At 35.0% G+C, this 22,039-nt stretch overlaps 2 protein-coding genes across 4 annotated transcripts in view; both read left to right on the top strand.

The window, feature by feature from the left end:
* Positions 1-5,500, top strand: part of PP5.2 (protein phosphatase 5.2) — a gene marked incomplete in the record, with an annotated part of 15,437 nt that extends 9,937 nt beyond the window's left edge. Inside the window, 8 exon segments of the mRNA XM_088516534.1 lie at positions 2,404-2,512; positions 2,609-2,726; positions 3,487-3,634; positions 3,980-4,228; positions 4,409-4,534; positions 4,631-4,731; positions 4,934-5,008; positions 5,102-5,500. Of these exon segments, the coding sequence (XP_088372660.1) occupies positions 2,404-2,512; positions 2,609-2,726; positions 3,487-3,634; positions 3,980-4,228; positions 4,409-4,534; positions 4,631-4,731; positions 4,934-5,008; positions 5,102-5,161 (986 nt within the window).
* Positions 5,501-8,387: 2,887 nt separating this feature from the next.
* LOC132181105 (protein MAIN-LIKE 2) lies at positions 8,388-14,859 on the top strand. 3 transcript variants are annotated; one of them, XM_059594174.2, is made up of 6 exons: positions 8,388-8,473; positions 11,736-11,862; positions 11,986-12,630; positions 12,735-12,902; positions 12,988-13,377; positions 13,469-14,859. In XM_059594174.2, exons 2-6 carry the CDS (start codon positions 11,755-11,757, stop codon positions 14,510-14,512), a joined length of 2,355 nt encoding a protein of 784 aa, XP_059450157.2. In that variant the 5' UTR covers positions 8,388-8,473; positions 11,736-11,754; the 3' UTR covers positions 14,513-14,859. The 3 variants fall into 3 exon arrangements, with proteins under 3 accessions (XP_059450157.2, XP_059450158.2, XP_059450156.2); XM_059594175.2 differs by lacking the exon at positions 8,388-8,473 and adding an exon at positions 8,615-8,678; XM_059594173.2 differs by lacking the exon at positions 8,388-8,473 and adding an exon at positions 11,148-11,591.
* Positions 14,860-22,039: the final 7,180 nt, after the last annotated feature.

Genomic DNA, 22,039 nt, shown 5'->3' with positions numbered 1-22,039 from the left:
ATTAACTATTGCAATAATATTAGTTTCTATGCTGCAATGGATTTCCAAATATGAGTTAGTGTGAATGTTGTGTATCACTTGTTACTAATGTAGCATATGTTAAAGCATTATTAGTATAGATTGGTTGGAGTATTGGAACAATGATGCCGATGAAGTTTCTGGAATTTCTTAGCAATTCTATCATAGGTGACATTTTATTTTGTTGATGTAAATAATGAACATAAATGCTTGATTAATGGATGTTTTAGAAAATTCAGGGAAGGGTAAATATTGAACACATTAGTGTTTGTTGGAGCAGCTATAAGGCATTAGAGGAAGATAGTAAATGGCTGCTTGGTGAAGCTACTAATAGGGTGTACTGCTGGATTTTTAAGAGTTAAAACAAATATGATGCAATTTTGGGTTAGACATGTATAATCTAGATGCTTGGTTTCTGTAGCAATTTTTATAATCTTGAGGGCTGAGGTTGTATGGAAAGTAAATCCTATGAGTTATTACTGGCAGGAAATATTTGCATTATACCTTTAGAGGTTTTGCACTTGCAGACGCTTAAACTTGGGATAAATGTGAAGATTTAAAAACTCCTAATTTCAATTTAGTGGCAATGGTTGTCCTGTTCGTCGAAGATTGAACTCTGAGAATCATTGGCGGTTTTCAATGTGCCGATGTTAAATGTGGAGGCAATGGTAGTACTGGTAGTGGCGTTGATCTTATATTGGTCTCTTAAGCAGTGGGTCAACTTGCATAGTTTCTTGCTTGTGTGCATATCTTCTAGTTGAGTTCTTTGGACCCATTTTTGATAGAGAAATCAATTTAAAGTTGGATTTGTGGTTTTGTCTAGTGGAAGTATACAAGAGAACTCCAAAAAAAAAAAAAAAAAAACACAAAAAAAAGGGAAAAGAGAGAGAGAGAGAGAGAGAGAGAGAGAGAGAGAAACCCTAAAAGAGAAATGCTAAGACTCCCACAATAGAACCCTAAACCCCAAAAAAGCCCAAAACCCGCAAAACAGTCCCGCCTTTACCCCTGCTAGAGCCACTGCCTCTAGTATCAAAGTTAATGGAGCATTCCAAATGTTTAGCTTCCTCCCCTTTGGTTTAGAAGCAGAAACCCCATATTCAAGATACCGACCTTTTTCAACGACAGAAAATAGAGCCATGAGTCTTTTCTTGTCACCCCCAAAAGACATCCCCAGACTGGGAGCGGCTCCCATCGCACTAAGCACAAACTTGGAATAGCCATCATCCCCCACCTCTCCATTCTCTCCTTCCCCTATCCCAACCAAAACACCCCCCTTTGAAGATTCACCCACCTCAAAGATGGTACGAGGGATGGAGAGAATGGAGAGGTGGGGGATGATGGCTATTGGATCACTTTTAACCAGACAAATGAGGTTGGCTTAGGTGTGGGATGCAGGGTCTAGGCTTTAGGTATCTTTTGAATAGTTCTTTCCTGTCCCCTGAGGTGGTCTTATTGCTAGGCTTGTCTGATTGATATTAATGTGTGTATTTCTATAATTTATAGGTATATATTATCTAAGGTTATTTAGTATTAATTATTACTATTTTATATATTATTATAGGAACGGGCCCTAGTTTATCATCAGTGCCCACTGAAGTGGCTGTAGCAGCAGTGGCAGTAGCAGTTGTGGCAGCAGTGATGATGATAGTGGGAACAACATTGGCCACAGTGGTAGCAATAATGGTGGTGGTGCTGGTGGTCCTTGGGGCACGTTGGTGGGGTAGCTGCAGTGGTGGTGTCTTTCATGAGGGTCAAATACGCGACCTAGGTTTGAGCTCACAGTCAATAAAGTACTAGAAGAATGGCCATCAATCTAATAATTTCCAAAAGTCAGAAATTTTTTACACTTAGGACTTAGAAAGTGCAATCGGTAAAGTCATTCACTTCATTTGGTGTTTTGCCTTGAAAATGTTACCAACCATCATGCAGTTTCATAATAGTTCAAGGGGTGAAAAAAAGATTTAATGCCTTTCTTTTAGAACTGTGTGACATTATGCACCAAATGGAAAGGTTAGCCTTTTCTGTTGGTATGTTATCCTAGAGTAGTGTATTTGCGGAGATTTGCTTTGTTGCACATTTGCATTAGGCTACTTATGAGGTATGTAATTTAATTTTATCTAACGAGTCATGGTTGACAGTGATCTATTAGTAGAGTCTTACATGGAGTTTCCTTGTAAGGATTTGTGTAGCTGACGTGAGCAGTGTGATAAAGATAAAGTTTTGTGTTAGAGTTGACTATAGTTTTTAATTTGTGCGTAATTGTGAATTGCTTTGAATTGACCATGATTTGATAGTAAAGACCAATTATTTAGAAGTTTATAATTTTTAATATAGTTGCTTTTATCTCCCAGGCCTAATGAAATTTATTTTCCATTTCAAACATAGATGTGGAGCCACAATATTCTGGTGCAAGAATTGATGAAGATGTAGTTACTCTAGATTTTGTGAAGAAAATGATGGATGATTTCAAGAATCAGAAGTGCTTACATAAACGGTATGTGTAGCAAGTGTGATAAGTCAGTTTTATGAATGTGGTTCAAATATTATTCCTCTAATCTCTTCATTCTGAATTTTGGTATTGACATTGTAGATACGCCTATCAGATTGTATTGCAAACAAGAGAAATGTTGCAAGCTTTGCCTTCTCTTGTTGATATAAATGTTCCTGATGGCAATCATTTCACTGTTTGCGGCGATGTACACGGTCAGGTAGTTACATTAACTTCGTATCCTTACAATACTTGAATAGGTGCTTGGTTTTGAGTTAATGTTGAAAATGCCATTCTTCAGAAGAAAGGCCAAATGATAACTGATCAGGATTAAATGACAGATGGGACTGCATTGAACATTAGCCTGTTGCCTGCTAGGTAATGCAACAATTATTTGTATGATGCGTAGTTGTAGATGATAAAAGAAACTGGTTACTATATATGATTCAGAACATAACAAACAAACAAAGCAAATACAAGACCTCCACCACCATCACTCTATGGCCAACAATGCGAATACTCAGATGTTTAAAACCCCAAGCAGTTGTCTTTGATGCCTTATCACTTTTAGCATTTCTGACTGCGGATTGTATACAATTTGATTTAAAGTGGGAGAAATTGTTGGAATTCCATGAAAGAGTCTTGGGAGCACTCGAACAGTCCTGTATGCTTTCGTTAATCAATATTTTCCGGTAAAAATAGACCAGTAAGACTATTGGCCCACCTGCAAAGTATCATCTGCCTTTTCTCTATGTCAATTCGTTATTTAAGATATTTCTACTCGATTTAGGCATCAGTGTTGCTATTCATTATATGAGATGTGGGAATCTTCTAACTTGCTCTGTGTTTGATACTTCATATTGAGATGTATGATGTTGGTAAGGTCATTTCGTGAAACTGCCTCATGTTGCTTGAAGGCTTTTTTTTGCCTTGATTCTGTCGCACTAATTCGGTATTTATATATTTTATAATGCCTGCAGTTCTATGATCTCCTAAATATTTTTGAGCTTAATGGGCTTCCCTCGGATGAGAATCCATATCTATTCAATGGTGACTTTGTCGACAGAGGATCATTTTCTGTGGAGGTCATACTCACTTTGTTTGCATTTAAGTGCATGTCTCCCTCAGGTGAACCTTCATAAACTCTTCATCTGTTTATGGGCCCTTCTGTCATTTAATTTCAGCACTTCTGGTTCACAATTTTTATGCAATTCGTCGTGTACTAGGGTTGCACCCCTTGCACTTTTAATGAATTTGTTTACTTATCCAAAAATAAAAAATAAAAATTTGCTATCTGCATTTTTTGTTATGGCAGTCATATTCATAGCTATGTTTAATTCATACTGGAAATGTGTAAACTGCTTATTACTTTTTAACATTTTTTGTGGATTATTTAATGTCTTCATTTAATTTAATGTTAAATCTGTTAAATCGTGATATTATATCTTTTTGACCTGTTCATATTACTTTCAGCCATATATCTCGCTAGAGGAAATCACGAGAGCAAGGGCATGAACAAGATATACGGTTTTGAGGGCGAGGTCCGATCCAAATTGAGCGAAAAATTTGTTGAACTATTTGCAGAAGTGTTCTGCTGTTTGCCTTTGGCCCATGTAATAAATGAGAAGGTTTTTGTAGTTCACGGAGGTCTCTTTAGTGTTGATGGGGTGAAACTCTCTGAGATAAGAGCAATTGACCGGTTTTGTGAACCACCTGAGGAAGGTGAGTGGCGTTTGTTGCCCCCCCAACCCATATGCTTGTCTTCTCTCTGAATGACTTTGTCCATTGTTCATAGCAAGATGAAGTTAAAAAGCATTTGAATTATGTTTCTATTAGGTTTCTCTATATAGCTTTATTAATTTGTATTGCTAGGCATATATTTACTCAGCTGGATTTCATCAGGTTTGATGTGTGAATTGTTATGGAGTGATCCACAACCTTACCCAGGAAGAGGTCCTAGCAAGCGTGGCGTTGGTCTTGCGTTTGGTGGGGATGTGACAAAGAGGTTTCTGCAGGAAAATAACTTAGGTATATTTCTGTAAGTTTCAATTGTTTCTTTTCTCCAGTGAATGATCTTTTTTTGTTCTCAAGTCAGTGACTTCATATGCTTTATTCAATTGACAGATTTAGTTGTGAGATCTCATGAAGTAAAGGATGAGGGTTATGAAATTGAGCATGATGGTAAACTTATAACTGTATTTTCAGCCCCAAATTACTGTGATCAGGTAATTTAGTTGTGGCTGATATTTTTTTATTCTGATCGTGTTTTCCGACTAACTTGTTCTTTTGGAAATTGAAGAATCTGCTATTTTTTTGAGTTGGTCCTGTATTTTTTTATCACATTGTAGTAATTTCAAAATATCCTGAGCATATCTGGATTACAGTGCTGAAGGAGTATAATGTTGGTCTGTAATTTGTGTGTTGCAGATGGGTAACAAGGGTGCCTTTATTCGTTTTGAAGCGCCTGATTTGAAGCCTAACATTGTTACATTCTCAGCAGTGGTCAGTAACTCTTTGTTTCATATAGCTCTCCCATTTTCTTTCTCGTGCTATATAAGGTTTGATTTTTTCTCACCCTTTTTAATAAATTTGCAGCCACACCCTGATGTCAAGCCAATGGCATATGCAAACAACTTCCTGCGAATGTTTTCATGATCGATGTAGCTGAGTGGAATGGCCAATGGTATATTCTTTTGCTCAATATCTTTAATGCTGAAGTGCAAGAGAGGCTTTCGGGTGGTGGGCCGGAGAAGTGCCGGTACATGTTGACAAAAAGCAATTTTATGTTATGGTGATTTTTTTAGAGAACTTTTTTGTGTTGTTGGCAAGAATGTGTTTTGAGGCATCTGGTTTCGTGGTTTCGCCAAGGTCAACCCTGAACGTGAAGGCCAATCTTGATGGAAAGCTGTTTGTCCATGTCTGCCAAGTGAATGTATGCTACTTTGTGTATCTATTGGTGCAAAGTTTTTCCAAATAAATTTGCATTTCTCTAATTACACTTTGCTGACTGATCAATGATGGCTTCCCCGACGAGTTTCCCATGCTCGTCCCTCCCCTGCCCCTGCCCCTGCCCCTGCCCCTGCCCCTGCCGCACGAGTGGGTATTGTTCTTTTTTGCACTTGCTACGTTTTCCATGTTTGAATTTGTAAACTTTTGCACGTATTCTTAATTTCTACAAGGATCGGAAGTTGAATTTTGAAGCGGAGTTCAGAGATTATTATTTTTAAGGGCCAGTTTGAATAATCACTCGGGCTATATTGGCTATTGTTCTACTTTGTGTATCTACTTTGTGTATATATATATATATATATATATATATATATATATATATATCCTCATGAAAACATTTGAATTTGGGTATGCATGTCCCCAACGTTTGAGTATGTTTTATTCCATTAAAATCGTCATAATACCATCTAACTAAGAAAAAAGTAATCTCATCTTTTCAAGCCATTTCTAATTTTCTCTTTGTTCAGATAATTATCGAAGACAAATAATTCTTGGGGAATAAAACAAATTTTCACGCTTTTTCAAATTAATCTTCCAAAGTTCAAAAGCTTTTAATTTAATGAATCAAATTTTTAATTTTTTTTGCAGTGTCTTTCATCTGTTATGATTTTTTGTTAAATATTATCAAAATTTTCAAAATACTATATGAATATAAATGTGGGTATTTTGGAAGTTCTGATAAGATTTAATTGAAAATCTTAACAGAATGGCTGATTGTAAAAAATTAAAAGTTTGATACATTAAATTGATAGATTTTGAACTTTGGAGAGTAATTTCAAAATGCGTGAAAGTTAGAAGGTGTTTTATGAAGGCTTCCAATTAATTCTTGGAAATTTTATCAAATCAAAGATGGACATCATTACATTATCGAGAAGTCGTCATGAAAAATATGTATTTTGAAGATGTGAGCAGACTGGCCAATTCATATGCAGCTTTACTGTCTTATTAAGAAAAATGTTTGTTGAGAGTTTGGGTCTTCAATTCTAATACTTTCTTTCAATAATGTTTAGGTTTTAGGACACCTTTTTTTTTCTTTTTTTTTTTTGGGTGAGAGGTTTCATTTGAAGCCTATGGGTCCGATCAGAATTAAGCTGAAAAATAATGGAAAAACTTCACAAAACTCTTATGAACTTTTACGCATTTTGAAATTACCCTCATAAAATTAAAAAATAATTAATTAGTGTGTCAAACTTCTAATGCAACGTCACTCATTTGTTAGGTATTTTTGGTTAAATACTGTCAAAATTCTTAAAATACTAATATTTTTTTTAATAAAAAAATGTAAAAATGCAGACATTGGTCTGGATTTAATGGAATTTGCCAAAAAAAAAAAAAAAAAAAACCACGCCTAAATCTTTGCATTTTTTTTTTTTTATTAATAAGAAAAAGGATATTTAAGAAATTTTGACAAGATTTAACAGAATAACGGAAGGGGGCATTACAAAAAATTGAAAATTTCATACTATAAATTGAGAGTTTTTAAAATTTGAGAAATAATTTTAAAACGCTTGGAAGTTGGGGAGGTTTTATGAAGTTCCTTAAAAAAAGAGAGGGGGAAAATACATTTTATTCTCCCGAAGTTGTTCCACCTTTTTGATTCTATTTTCACTGTTTAAAAATTGACAATATACTTCATCAGAGGTTTATTTATTTAATTTAATTTTTTATTTTTTACAATGTAGTCATTCCGTTTAAAATTTCCGTCTTTTTCTTTTTGTAAGGGTGAAAATGTGGTTAGTAAAATCTGCTAACTGCCTAAGCGGTTAACCGACAGCAATGGCAGAGCCACATTAGGGCCTGTGGGTGTTGTGGACCCCACAAGCCTTTCAATTTATTTTATTTTATTAAAAAAAATTATTATTATTATTATTTTTTATAATAAAGGAAAATTTGAAAATGGCCTCTACACATTTGTCATTTAAAAAGATAATAATAATAATAAACACTTTTAAGAGAGGCTCACTTGGTCGTTTGAAAATCAACGTCTTTCTTCTTTTTTTTTTTTGGTTTTGTTTTGTTTTGTTTTTTTATTCACTCTAAAGTTTTTTATTGAATTATTGGTAACCATATTATTTTCTCTAGTGAGTAAACAATATATTATTTTGGTTGTATCACCCTTCAAGCATACTTAGAAAATATTATAAGATTCATATAAAATTAGTTTGTAGCAAAATTTCGAAAGATATATGTTTAAACCATATATATATATATATATATATGGGGTTAACGGTTAGTAGTTTTTTCTAATCGCTTTCAAAAGCAGTTAGTAGTTATTCCTTTTTACCTCTATCTTTTTGGACGGTAGACATGCCACGTGTGTCACAAGTGAGTTTTTAGGATTTGAAAAGTCTAGAATGCCCCGTTTCTTGGCGAAGCCGGCCACCCCCAATGATTATTATTATTTTTTTTCTCTTTTTGTTTTTTTTTTTTTTATTAATTTTTTTTTTAAAAGTACATTGGGACAATTTGGGGAAATCAAGGGTGAAGTTGGGGTAATTGGGCATATTTGGTGCTTAAAGGCCATGTGCGACGCACGTAACTGGCCTACCGTCCAAAAAGACGGAATTTTTAAATGGAATACCTACATAGCAAAAATAAAATAAAAAACTCCATTAGAATATATTATCAATTTTTAAATATCAAATCGAAGGTAGAGTGTAATTGCCCCAACGAAAATAGCTCTCTTTTTATTGTAAGTGGACGAAATTTGGTCTCAGATTCTTTGGTTTCTTTTTTCCCTAGACCTTGAAGGCCCAGGTTACATTAAATCGGGTCGGGTTACACAAAGTTTTTTAGATTTTTCTTTTTTTTTTTTAAAAAAACTATTTTTTAATCCCAATCGTAACGCTATCCTTACGCTACGACGCCTCAATCGTCGTTTCAAGGTTTTCCTCTTCTCGTTCAGTGCTCGTCGAACTCGCTGCTCTCCGGCGTCGTTTTGCTCATTCGCTTTTCCAGGTTCCTTTCTAACTTTCAATATTCCCCCCTCTCCTCCTGTGTTTCCTATTGTTTCTCAATTTTATATCCATCGGCTTAGGCCTGTTTGGTTTCCTAGAAAATGTGGCAAACTATAAGAAAAGGAATGAAATTTTATACCTTCCTCAACCTCAATCTTCCATTTTCTAGTGCCATACCTAAGCGTTATACCACCTGAGTTTGAAACGTAATTTTTTTTTTTTTTTTGTTTTTTTGTTTTTCTTTCTTTTCCTTTATTTTCCTGGAAGCCAAACAGCAATTTTCCTTTTGGTGCTCAGATTATAATCAGGATTATTCAGTATGTGGCTCAACCACACTGAGGGTTTTGCTCGTTTTAGTTGTTTTTTTTTTTTTTTTTTTTTTTTTTTCTTTTCAATTAAGGCATTTTAGTTTGAACTTTTGTGAAAAAAGTTCGGCGTTCTGTGGCAATTGGACCTTGAGTACTTGATTTCTTTCTTAATAAAATTTAAGGGTTTTGAGTTCTGTAACTTATTCCAAAGGTTCTGTTTTGGTTGAAAATTTATTCTCTGGGAAAACTGTGTTTGTGAGAGAAATGGAAATTCGACGTGAGAAAGAGTGGTACCTTTTTTACTTGGTGAAGTTTTATGTTAAGATATTGCGATAGTGTGATAAGGATTTGTTTGTTTTGATGGAAAAATTTTGCAGACTAAGATTTTCCTAAGGCTCGAGGTAGGGGCTCTAGTCGGGGCAAAGTCGCAAAGGCGAGGGTTTAGGTCTGCCTTGCGAGTTTAGGGCTTTTTTGGGGTTTCAGGGGTCTGTATTGCGGGACTAGGGTTTTTTTGGGGCTTAGGGCTCTCTTATCGGGGTCTTTTTGTGGGCTAACATTGGTTTTCATGTGTAGATAGGGCGCCTTACGCTTTTTGATATATATAACATTACTTATCAAAAAAAGGATTCCTAAGGTTCAATTTGGTTTATATCATTATCACCATATTTTGGTCATGGAAAATTTTCTTGAGAAGAAAGAAGATTTAAGGTGTAACAAGATCTATCTCTTTACACAAGAAGGTATACAAAAGTAGTGATCTCTTGAAACAAATTAAAGATGCTTAGATACAATATGAGTTCTCCTCAAGTGTCACAGTAAAGAACACTTGAATCATGAGTAAAGCTTGAAATATTTTCTTTAGATTAAAATTTATAAAGGATAAAATCTAGGAACCATTATGCCGAAAACAAAGAGACAAAACATTCATAGCTATGAACTGATATTTTGTAATGTAACCTACTAATGTCTTGGGAGCAGACACTAAACAAAAATGTTTAGGACTGTTGTAACTAAGCCACCCCTTGTAGGACCCAGCTTAAGTAGGACTGATATTTTGTAATGACCCTTCTTTAGGCTAAATAAAAATACAAGGTGAAGTTTTTATTTTTATTTTTTCAAGCCTCAAAATGTATGAACTGAAATAAATGGAGCCCTCCCCTGTGTTGGGTTTTATGAGAGTGCAAGGGAAGGGGATTGAGATTCCTTATAATGTTTGTAAAGTTTAAGAAAGGAAGCCAATTATAATCTCTTCCTTCCCTATCTTCATTTCAAGAACCAAACAGCTTACAGATGAGATATTTAGTGGAATAATTTTCCATTTGGAAATTTAGAAAATATTACCCCCTTTGGTTCTTTAACAGCATAAAGGAAGAGAAAGGAAGCCAGTTCAAAGCGACTTCCTTTCTTGAGTACATTCATGTACATACTTTCTGATAGAGTTGTTACTTCTGTAGCTTTCCTGGTAGTGATATTTGTCTTTATTTCAGGAAATATTGGTGTGAAAATTTGGAGACAAGTTGTATAGTGGGACTCTCTTCAATTGCTGAAAAGTTTTAAAAGTTTTCATAGGAAAAGTTTTTCCCCAGCATCCATTTGTCTTAAGGAGGTTTTCAAGATAACTAGAGCAGCAGAAGGTTTTTTATGTTATTATTTTTAGAAATTCTTCATGGAATCAAAAGGAGCTCATTTCAGAAAAAAAATTGTGGTGTTAGGAGATACTTTTTCTTGATTAGAATTTAGAATACATAATGAATTTGCTTGTCTTTCAATATTTCAAGCTCATAATTAGAGAGCGGAATGCAAGGAGTATTGAAGATTGAGAGGCCTAGATGTTAGAGTTGAGAAATATATTGCTCCAATCACTCTACACATGGATAGCAAAGTTCAATCGTTTGCCCATTTCCAGTTTTTCTGTGTTCTTGAATTTTTGTTCTGCTTTTCCTGTATAGTAGGGGGTTTCTCTTATATACTTTATGTGTACTAGGGTTGCATTTTTATGCACTTTTAATGAAATTGAATTACTTACTTATATATATAAAAGAAATCATAGCTTTTGCTCTTATTTTTCAATTTGCAATGTCCCCTCAAACTTTCTATTTGTGCAATGTACCTCCCAAACTATTATCGGGGTTGCAATGTCTCCCTTTTGCACAAAAAAAATTGATAAATGATAAAAAATTTAGGAAAGAAGACAAAATATTCAGAGAAAAAAAAAAAAAAGGCAAAAAATTCATTAAAGAAAAAGACAAAAAATTCAGGAAAAATTATTATTATTTTTTTCTAAATTTTTTATCAGGGGTATTTTTGCGAAAGGGGGACGTTGCAATCTCAATGATAGTTTTGGGAAGGGGGCATTGCACAAATTAAAAGTTCGACGAGACATTGCAAATTGCTTTGTAGTTGGGGAGGATAAATGTACTTTTCCCTTTCTGTCTATATTCTCTGCTGTTGGATGTACATGAAAGAGCAAAACTTGATTTTCAATGTCCTAAATATTGTATCCTATTGGTTTTCTCTAAAAGCAAAACTTTACTTTAATGCAAGCTCGCATACCCTTGATTCTACATGAAAGTTATGCCGATTAACCCCAAAGGATAGCACAATTGGCTAGTAACCATACTTAATGAAGTGGAGGTCAATGTTGGAATCTCTCTACCGTCTTCCCTTCAGGTTAAATGCAATAAAAAGGGGGGAAAAAATAAAGTCAAGTGGATCTGAGTTCAAGCTTAGCCACATATTGTAAACTCGAGCTTGAGAGAAGTTTGAGCCACGTTCAAAACATTGAATGAATTCCTCTTTTGGAGTGTCATGGTACTGCATTTAAAATTTCTACCCAGTTACATGCATTATAATTCATTTTTATTTTGATTCTTATAATTGCATCAATCAGATTATATATGTTAACATGAGCTTCAAGTTAATTCATGGGTCTAATGTTTTCATTTTTTGCTTCAGTTTTTTTTCAGTGGTCCTGATGGATTTAGTAGTGATGGACCCCTATGCGACCAATCCTGGACCAGTTGATAGTTCCATACTCTATGATCAGGATAAACATGTGTCATCAGCAGTATGGGAAGGGCAGGTACAGCTTACCATCACAAAAAGCTTGATTAATTTTTATCTTTTTACTTGTGTTTTTCATCAGAGAAATCTTTTCAGTAGTATACTTACTGTATGTAATAATGCTTCATTAATGCATTGACAGGAGCGTGGTGCACTTAGATGTCACGAGCACACTTCAAAGCTTGATCAATGGACACTTACAACAAAACAGATTGAGTTGGTAGAGAAGGCTGGATTTGGCTACTTGAAATTGATTCCGGCAATTAGTCTAGACAACCCCCTTATCTCTGCACTAGTTGAGAGGTGGAGGAGAGAAACCAATACATTTCACTTGAATGTTGGAGAAATGACCGTAACCCTTAAAGATGTTGCACTCTTGCTTGGTTTGGCAATTGATGGAGAACCTGTAATAGGTATAACATACACCACGTGCAGCTCGGTTTGTGAAAAGTATCTTGGGAGAGCTCCAGAGTCTGGTTACACAAGTGGTGGAATGGTGAAGCTAAGTTGGTTGAAAGAGTTCTTTTCTCGATGTCCTGAAGATGCACCAATTGAATTGATTGAGCAGCATACACGTGCTTACCTTCTATATCTTGTAGGCAGCACAATATTTTCCACTACTACCGGAAATAAAGTCCCTGTCATGTATCTTCCATTGTTTGGGAATTTTGAGCAATGTGGAAATTATGCATGGGGGGCAGCTGCGCTGGCATTCTTGTATAGGGCCCTTGGAAATGCCTCTCTTAGATCTCAAAGTACTATCAGCGGCTGTTTGACTCTACTACAGGTTATTTTCATGTGCCTGTCCTTTTTTCATGTCCCCCTCCTTCATTGGTGCCTTTGGCCTCTAATGCATAATGCTGCCTTTGATAAATTGTAATACTTCTGCAGTGTTGGAGTTACTTTCACCTCAATGTTGGGCGACCAAAGCTCAATCATGATCCGATGCATGATCGCTTTCCATTTGTATTAAGGTGGAAAGGAAAACAAAGTGGCCCAACAGCAAACCGTGATGTAGTTTTTTACCGTAAGGCTTTGGATTCCCTGAAAAATTGTGATGTAAGTTTTCATATATGTTGCTCATCTCATATTCTTATTGAATACCTAGAAAATATTATGCAATTGGTATGGTGTTAACAAATAGGTGGAGTGGCTTCCTTACAAAAATATGGACAGTATGGTAATTCCTGAAGATATTAAAAGTACTCTAATTCTTGGGAGGTCCAGGACAATGTTGATATGCTTTGACAAGGCAGAAAGACATCTCCCAAATCGCTGCCTAAGGCAATATGGCATGCTTCAATCGATTCCAGAAGATGTGCAGCGATGGGAGAGAAAGAGTCGTGGCGTTGATGGTGGGGTTGACTTGTCAGGGAAAATGGAGTCGGAGCTTAAAGAATGGTTTGACCGACGACTCCATATTGTGGAAGGTGATGATTGTGCAGATGAGAGTGAGTACATGCAATGGTATCTGAGAATCACTCGTAAATTTGTAGGAAGACCTATTTCTCTTTCATCTGAGTTTCAAAGAACAGTAAGTCTCTGCTGTATCAATTTCTTTATGTTTGTGAGCAATTGTAAATAAATCTTATATGTTTAAATTATTTTTTGAAAAACTTTTGCAGAATGCTGGTTTGAGGGATATTGCGCACATAGCAGATACGTTCTCAACAAAAGGGTTGGATCCCCAACAAATTGAATCAATTTCAAGGATCAGATATATTGCACATGAGTGTCTGAGGGACCAAATTGGAGGTCCAGTCATAGTTTCAGCAAGCCCAGAAACTGAACTTGGGAAAAGGGTAAGAGGAAAAGAGAGGGTAAGGAGGAAGGGTAGTGGAAAACGTCTCCGGAAGGATGAACAAGTGCAGAATAATGAAGTTAGCGATGATGATCAATCACAGTTTGGTGGTGCTGCCATGGAGATTGATCAACTGCAATTAACCCATTCTGATAGAGAGGTGGATCAGTTGCAGATATGTCCTATAGATAGTGAAGTCAATGATTTGCAGCTAATTCGTGCAACAGATGAGGGTGAGAATGCAGAGCTTTGCAATGCAGATACTGAGGTTGAACATTCAGAGCCAGGCCATGCTTTGGGTGAGGAAGAAAATGTAGAACCAAGTCATGCAGCTGGTGAGGAAGAAAACGGAGAGCTAAGCCATGCAGCTGGTCTCGAAGAAAATGCAGAATTAAGCCATGCAGCTGGTAAGGAAGAAAATGCAGAGCTAAGCCATGCAGCTGTTAATGTTGATGATAAGCAGCTTCCTGAAGCACCTAAGGAGGTTGAGGACCCGCAGCTTTCTGAAGCAACGAAGCTGGTGAACGGCTCTCAACTTTCTAATGCAACTAAAGAGATTGGTGACTCGGAGCTTCATGACATAACTAAGGAGGTTACTGAAACACAGCTGTCCGTCGCAAGTAATGAGGCTGGTGACGAAAGTAAGGAGGTTGTTGAATCGCATCACTCTCTTGCAGCTAAAGTAGGTGATGCAACTAAGAAGTTTACTGAATCAGAGCTTTCTGTTCCAACTAATGAGGTAGATTATTCTCAGTTTTCAAGTGAGAATGATCCACAGACTGATAAAGAAGCATTAGATGTTGTTCCACCGTCATCTCCTGAAAATCGTGAAGATATTGCAAAGGGTGATTGCAGCGTAGTAGTATAAAATGAAGACCTTACCATGTGATTTTGTAGAGGTATTCCTGTCTCAATATGTAAAAGGTGTCCATATATATTGTGATGATTATAGGTATTCTCTCTCGTGCGTGACTGCACCTACAGCTCATGAATATAAATTCCATTTCATCATGACAGGCAGCCCAAGACTAACCATAGCAGTTCGTCTAAATTAGCTAGACATTGGGGCGAGAGTTAGAAGAAGCTTCTTTGTATGTGACTAGATAGGCTAAATCTGGTTGTGTTGGTCAGCGGAATGTTATAATGTTGTATTATTTGAGTAATTATGACATCTGATCTGATCTGCTCTTATAACATCATCTGTGGTTTTTGGAATTAGCTTTCGTTAGTGTGGAGATTGTTGGATATATTATTATTGTTTCATTAGAGAAGTGAGTTATGTTCCAGAAATACTTCGATGTAAAAGTTGGCTTTTATGCTGGTATCTGCTGCAATGGCTTTTGGAGTTTCCTCACAAACCATGGCTGTCAATGGAGGAGTTATGACTGTTCTCCCTCACAAACCTTGTGTCTCTCTTTTTTACATCGACTGCCAGAACAGAAAAACATAAAACCACAAGTACTGGGGAAAGAAATGTAAGGCAAAAGGGACCCATAAATGTGAATGCCAAGGGGCCATTTTTCTCAGATATTAAGAATCCTCTGCTCCTTTTAGTAGGTAAAATGACAAACCCTCATCGTTGATGAGGTGCCCTACTTGGGAGTCGCTTAGTCAGAAGTCAGTTTCACCTGGTGAATGGGATTCAATTTGCTCCCCACCCACCTATTTGCTCATCTCTGCCATTCAACCCAAAACCCTCGCTTTTCATTTGAATTTGGTCTTCACTCTTCTTGAGCTTCTTCTTTCTCAAGGAAGGGAATACCCCCAAAGCATCAGCTAGTTTATTTTCAATTCAGATCATGATCTCAGCAATTCATTAGTTTAAGTGCAATGCTTCCTTCTTATTTTATTTTATGTCCATAATTTTATGTGAGATTACGCTACTCTTTGTACTCATTTATTACACTTATTTCACACAGGCTGATGTGATATGTTTTAAGTGACTTTTCATATTAGCTATGTAAAAATAAAGAAAAATTACTTAAAACACATTACATCAATCAGTGTAAGATGGGTACGAAGAATATTACTCTTTTCTATGATGGGGTTACCAAGAAGTTAAAAAGGCTTCTGTTACTAATTAAAAATTTGAAAAATATTTTAGCCGAAATTGAGGTTGGAAACAGACAAGAATTACATTTCCCTTTTTATGGGATATGATTCCCATGGGGCTGAACGCTGATTGACATAAATGCATGCCCTTACTGTTGTCATGGAAATTTCAATTGCATATAGAATTCACTACAACAAATGGATTCACTATGCTGTAAACTTCAATTAAATAAATATGAACATGATGTTCTTACATATTAAATATACACCAAAGTAATAACATATGTGCGCGCCATAGGCAACACTGTTGCAAATATAATTAAAGTCTTAATTAATATAAGGGTTAATAACTTTTTTGGTATCTGGGTTTTCACTTTTTTATTTTTTTCACCCTGAGTTTTAAAACATGACAAATCTAGTACCCAACTTATGGACAAAAGACAAAATCAATACCTCCGTTAGTAATACATAATAAATGAACACGTACATATGCACAGGAAATAAAAGAAATTACATAGAAAGAGATAAACTAAACATGTTAGTATATCATGGTAAAGAGGCAATAGATAGCCTCAATCATATACATCAGGAGGCATAAGATTTTGAGCTGACCAGATCTTCTTCCTCCGTTCCTGCACATCCAACTATGCGATTGTGGATAGTACCATAATAACATAGGCAATTTAAGTGAGTCAACTGGTTTCAATAGTATAAGGATTACTGATTTCATTATGAACATTCATTGAGAAAATACTCTCGTCATATGTTTATATTAACAGCTAAAGAGATCTCCAAACAGAGACCATTAACACAACTGATAAGATAAGCATATGAAAAGTTAATAATATGTATAACTCTACGTCCATATATATATATATATACAAAGCAATCAAAGATATATATATATATATATATATATATATATATATATATATATACAAAGCAATCAATGATGGATGCAATGACAATTTTAAATGCAGAATCTTATTTCTTTTCTTTCACTCGACTTATTTAGAGTCGACAGTCGGTTAACAAATATTTTTGGAGCAGACACTCCCACCATATAAAGCTTATTTATTTGTTGCTGGAAACTTATGGTCCTAGTTTTTATTTTTATTAAATATTTTACAGGAGCCTATGATCCTACTGGCAGTCATCTCACTCCCTGCTACTCATCAGCTTTGTTAATAAAATATTCATTAGTTACAACGGTATACACAATATTAGGATTTATGGGTGTATAAGCGGGGTAGTTATTAACCGCTAAATAACCACCTAAAATCACTAACCCGATAACTAGATAACCAGAAATAACCGCAACTGGATAACTGGATAACCGCCTAAGCTAGTTGTGGTACCGATTATAGGCATTTAGAAATCTGGTTAATAGCTGGGTAATCGGGTAACCGAATTTTTTTATATTATATTTTTGATAAAATTACTTTAAAACCGTAGATCCATAGTCGTAGATCAATATCAACATCCACTTTGAATTTGTAATGATGTTTTATGGAACCCTTGTAGAAGAAATTGGGTTTAGATTGATTTTGGATTTGTAATTGTTTTAAATTTTGTAGTATTTTGGATTTGTAATGTTTTGGATTTATAATTGTTTGAATTATGAATTAACATATATAATTCTCGGATCACATTTGAGATATGAGATATGAGATAAATCACAAATAAATAATGGCCTTAATACTTTAGTAGTTTTAATTAACTACTGAAGTATGAACATTGTTTCTCTTTTGAATTAACAAATTTGAAGTTTTATATTAAAGAAAAACATGATGAAATTATTTATGAAAACGGCTAATAACCAATTTATAACTGGTCTTCAGTAGCCACATAACCATCGGTTGCAGTTGCAGCTATTTAAAAAATGGAATACCGCAGCCATTCACACGCATACACTTAAGCAGTTGATAAATAAATTTGCAATTATTATATTATAAAAATTAGTATCATTTCTCAATAAGTAATTTATACTTACACTTCAGAACTCTCATAGAGTATCCTCACAAGTGATTACTGCAATACAGTTTCGTAAATGAGAGAGTAAATTAGTATAAAATTGCTTAAACCTATATTAACACTTTTGTCACTTTTGACTTTTACATAACTTACTATGGTGCCCTAATGTTATTTGGACAGTATAACAACTTATCAAAATAGGTAAATAATATAACTATATATTTTCATATAGGTATTACTAGTGGCGGCTATAGGCAAGAGCATTAGCAGCAACTTTCTTTGATTTTTTCTAAGTTTAAAAAAACAAAACTACTTTTTACTTCCTCTATCAAAATATATTTTTGTTGTGTCAAATACCCACCTAAATTAATAGGCAAATACTTGGTACGTTTTACTCGTAAGTGCACAAGATCAAACGATAGTATAGTGCAGTAAGTACGAGATCGATCCCACGAGAATTGTTAATTTTGTTTTAGAATTGATGAAAATATCAAATTGTTACTAAATTGATATTGTGAAAAAAAATAAAAAGATATAAAGATAAATGAAAAGCTAAAGGTAGGGCTTTGATATCCATCACTAATCATACTTAGATAATATAACAATATGCCAATGATCCAATCATATTATGAATACTTAATATTTGCCAACCTAAGGGTATGGGTGTCTACTCCTTAAGCTATTGATTTTCTTAAGCAACGAATTAGGCATTGGTGTCTACTCTAATTATTTTCTTTATTAAAGGATTTAACATGGGTGTCTACTAAGTTGTTCTTTAAGAAATGATAAATTTGTGGAAATTGACAAACACATGAGGTCTAGGGCATGGGTGTCTACTCCTGGTTCTCCATGTTGATTAACCCAATAACCCGGTGTATATTTTTTTTGTTACTCTTATTAAACCCAAGACTCGACCATCCAAATTGATTTAATTAACTAGTCCATACCACATGCATATGTTGATTAGACAAACACATAGGAGGAATTCAAGAAAACAAGAATTAATCAAGTTAAGCAACGCAATATAATTATCACAAAAGCACCAATATTGAAATATTAAATAAGCATAATTAAGGCTTCAATCTAGCCCTCCTAAAGAGTTAGTTACACATAATGAAAATAAAACTAAAAAGAAAAGGGAAAGAAAGAACCGAAAACCGCTCCTAGAAATAGCCTCCAAATTCCTCCCCCAAAGTTGTGTCTATTCAAGGAGGATTATTCTCAAGGTTTAGAGGTGCTTTAGAAGTCCTTGTTACACTAGTAAACCTAGAAAATTCGTAGGGTTTAGTCCTATTACAAGTAGGACTTGGAATACCCTAATATGGAAGGAAAGGGCATTCTGGCCGCAGCTCATTGTTCTCCAGCGCACGGGTGCGATCGATCGCAGCTTGTGTGCGCTTGATCGCAGGTCTCCTGTGATCTATTGCACTACCAGAGCCTTCAGCTTTTCCCAAATTTGCTCTTTAAGCTCAATACTTCTAGATTTTTTTCATTTTCTTCCGAAGGCCTATAAAGACATAGAAAATACAGAAAAGGAATAAAATGGCATACATTAACAACACTAAGGAATTAACACATATAAGTTTAAGGGCAAAAATATGAATATTTTGGCACTTAACACACCCCCAAACTTACATATTGCTTGTCCCTTAGCAATACAAGAATAAAAACAAAATGAAAAACAGAAAACAAAAAGACAACTTCATCTTTCGTGAGATGTATGATCGCATTTAGCATATACTAAACCCCTAGGAATTTCTTAGAGGACGAGTGAAGTCTTGTGAGGGTTTTCCAGAAATGTTACCCACAAACATTATGCACAAGTTCATATTATCCAAAATTAAGGTATCACTCAAAATAATGATTTTCATTCATTAACAAACTTAAAAAGATAAATTCCATCTTCACAATGAATTGGAATTCTAAAATTTAATCACTTACAAAAGACATGTAAGACATCACAGGTTCGAAAACAGTGTAAAGTGAACTAGCACATAAATATGAAGCTTCGAATTATTTCCAATGAGCAATGTCTCAATACCTCAAAGTTCATTGAAATCCCTATTAGAATGAACAACAATAGCATATATTTTTTTTTTTTTCATTTTATTTTTCATCAGGTTGTGCAATGTTTGGTTCCCTTAAGCTTTCTAATTGACCCATGTATCAAGTATTAAGTCAATGACTCTCAAACCAGATGGTTTTAGGGCATTAAGTGTAAAGACACCCGTAGGACTTACTAACTCAAGTCAAAAAGGCTACAAAACCAAACTAACCATGACATTAACCAAATCAAAATTCTTCACCTTTTGACGTGAACACTCAATGCTTTGAGGCAAGAGGTCTAGTTATTTAGTGAAAAGCTTATCAATGGTCATCATTTTATTTATTTATTTATTTATTTTTATCACACACACACACACACACACACACATAACACAATATATATATATATATATATATATATATATATATATATATATATATATGTCAAAGTATCCTTCTAATAGATAATCCAGTTACCCAAGACATAGAAACACACACATCAAACTTTTATGTCATACCTCACAAATTATGTGCTAATGTGCTTGTGTAAGATTAGATCAAACATGTAAATTCTCAATTGTTCTAAGTAAGTAACCAAACTGAAAAACTCAATTATTAGATCATGTGTTCAAAATTTTAAGCTCACCAATGAACTCAAATCACAATTTTTAAGATCAACCAAAATTTTAAGACAAGCAAGATTATGCATTTTTTTTTTCCTTTTTCTTTTCACAAACAACAAAAAATAAAAAAAAGGGATTTTTTTTTCTTTTCATAAACAACAAAAGATAAAAATAAAATAAAACTGGGACAAAGTGTGATTAAAGTGTCTCTCATACCCCCAAACTTAAATTACACATTGTCTTCAATGTGTCTATAATATGGAAAGAATTTACCCGGGATATGGGCAAAATTGTTTGGAATAGCATGGCTCATAGCACACCCCCAAACTTGGACTGAAGCATACTTGTCCCTGCAAAATAAAACACTAAAATAAAAAAAAAAAAAAAAAAAAAAAAAAAAAAAAAAAACTAAACTAAAGACAAACTTAAAAAATAAACAAATAGAAAGATATAAACTATGGGGTGCCTCCCATGAGCGCTAAGTTTAACGTCTTCAGCCAGACTATGGCACTTTAAACTTGAAGCACGAGTCTTTTCTTCTCTTGCACCAAAGGAAATGAATTCTTCTTATTGCAAAATGCTTCCGAATGTCTATAGATCGGAGAGGACCACTTTGAGTTTTCTTAAATAGTTTCTCATCCGAGGGGAATCATGAACTGGAATAAAGTAGGAGGAAAGCTCAGGAAGCTTCTCTATCTTGATGTCCTCAATTTGCTCATGTGGTAGCTCTAACAGACTTCTTTCTTGGCCTCTAGATGTTTCGGGAATAAGAGCTAATGTTAAAAAAATCTTAGTGCTTTCTTCTTTTTCCTGATGTGGCTCCTATGGAACTTCGGTTTGCTCCTCCTTCCCCTCTTCAACTTGATTTTCAACCACCTCTTCACTCCTTAGTGTGACAGATTGCGTATGATAGTAGGTGCGCTCTTCCTCCATGTATTGTCCATTGGGGTTTTCCATCAACTGCTTTTGACACTCTTCTTCTTGGTATTGTTGAGGCCAATTGATGGGAGATGCACTCAGCTCCTTGACCAATTGTCCCATTTGTGCTTTCAGTCTTTGAATGGCTTGATCAATTCTTTGAAACGCTTGATTAGTTCTTTGAAATGCTTGATTGGCCCTTGTATTGATTTGTTTTTGATCAGTCATAAATTGCTGTTGCGAAGTTACCAGGGTGTGTATCATACTCTCCAGTTTATCCAGCTTTGATTCTTGCTCCTGATTTGCAGATAAATACAAAGGACAAGTTTCAGAAGAATGATCAGAATGAGAACATATGGCACATACCTAGAGTTGGGTGGCTGGCTGAATAGGAGAGATGTTTTTAGTAGTCATGGAGTTTACAATCATATTTAATGTCTACTGCATGGCAGCCATCTGATTTTGTAGTGGTGGAGCTGATTGAGAGAAAAATGAATGATCATAGAACTGCAGATATGATTGATGAAGCAGTTCATTAAATTGTGGAGCATGATTTCTAGGAGCTTGAGCTTGCCACGGGAAATTTGACTATTGGCTCCATGTTCGGTTGTAGGAATCAAGATAGTTATCGTTCTCCTGTCTAGAGAACGATGTGTTCTTATGCCCATTAATTTTGTTAGAAATTTGTCTCATTGTAAGACATTCTCTAACATGGTGATAAGGGTCATGGCATAATGAACATGGTCCATGGGGTGTCGGAATACCTCCCCACACGTGTGAAA

The sequence above is a fragment of the Corylus avellana genome, chromosome 5 (assembly GCF_965113065.1).
Source record: "Corylus avellana chromosome 5, dhCorAvel1.hap1.2, whole genome shotgun sequence".
In the NCBI taxonomy this organism is placed as follows: domain Eukaryota; kingdom Viridiplantae; phylum Streptophyta; class Magnoliopsida; order Fagales; family Betulaceae; genus Corylus; species Corylus avellana.
This window is presented reverse-complemented; position numbering and strand designations above follow the sequence as displayed.

Bases quoted from the DNA above. Each gene is read 5' to 3' on its own strand.
- LOC132181105 (XM_059594173.2), top strand. From the start codon at position 11,566: ATGAATTCCTCTTTTGGAGTGTCATG. The intron at 11,863-11,985 runs GTACAGCTTACC...ATGCATTGACAG, and splicing joins CAGCAGTATGGGAAGGGCAG to GAGCGTGGTGCACTTAGATG. The intron at 12,631-12,734 runs GTTATTTTCATG...ATACTTCTGCAG, and splicing joins GCTGTTTGACTCTACTACAG to TGTTGGAGTTACTTTCACCT.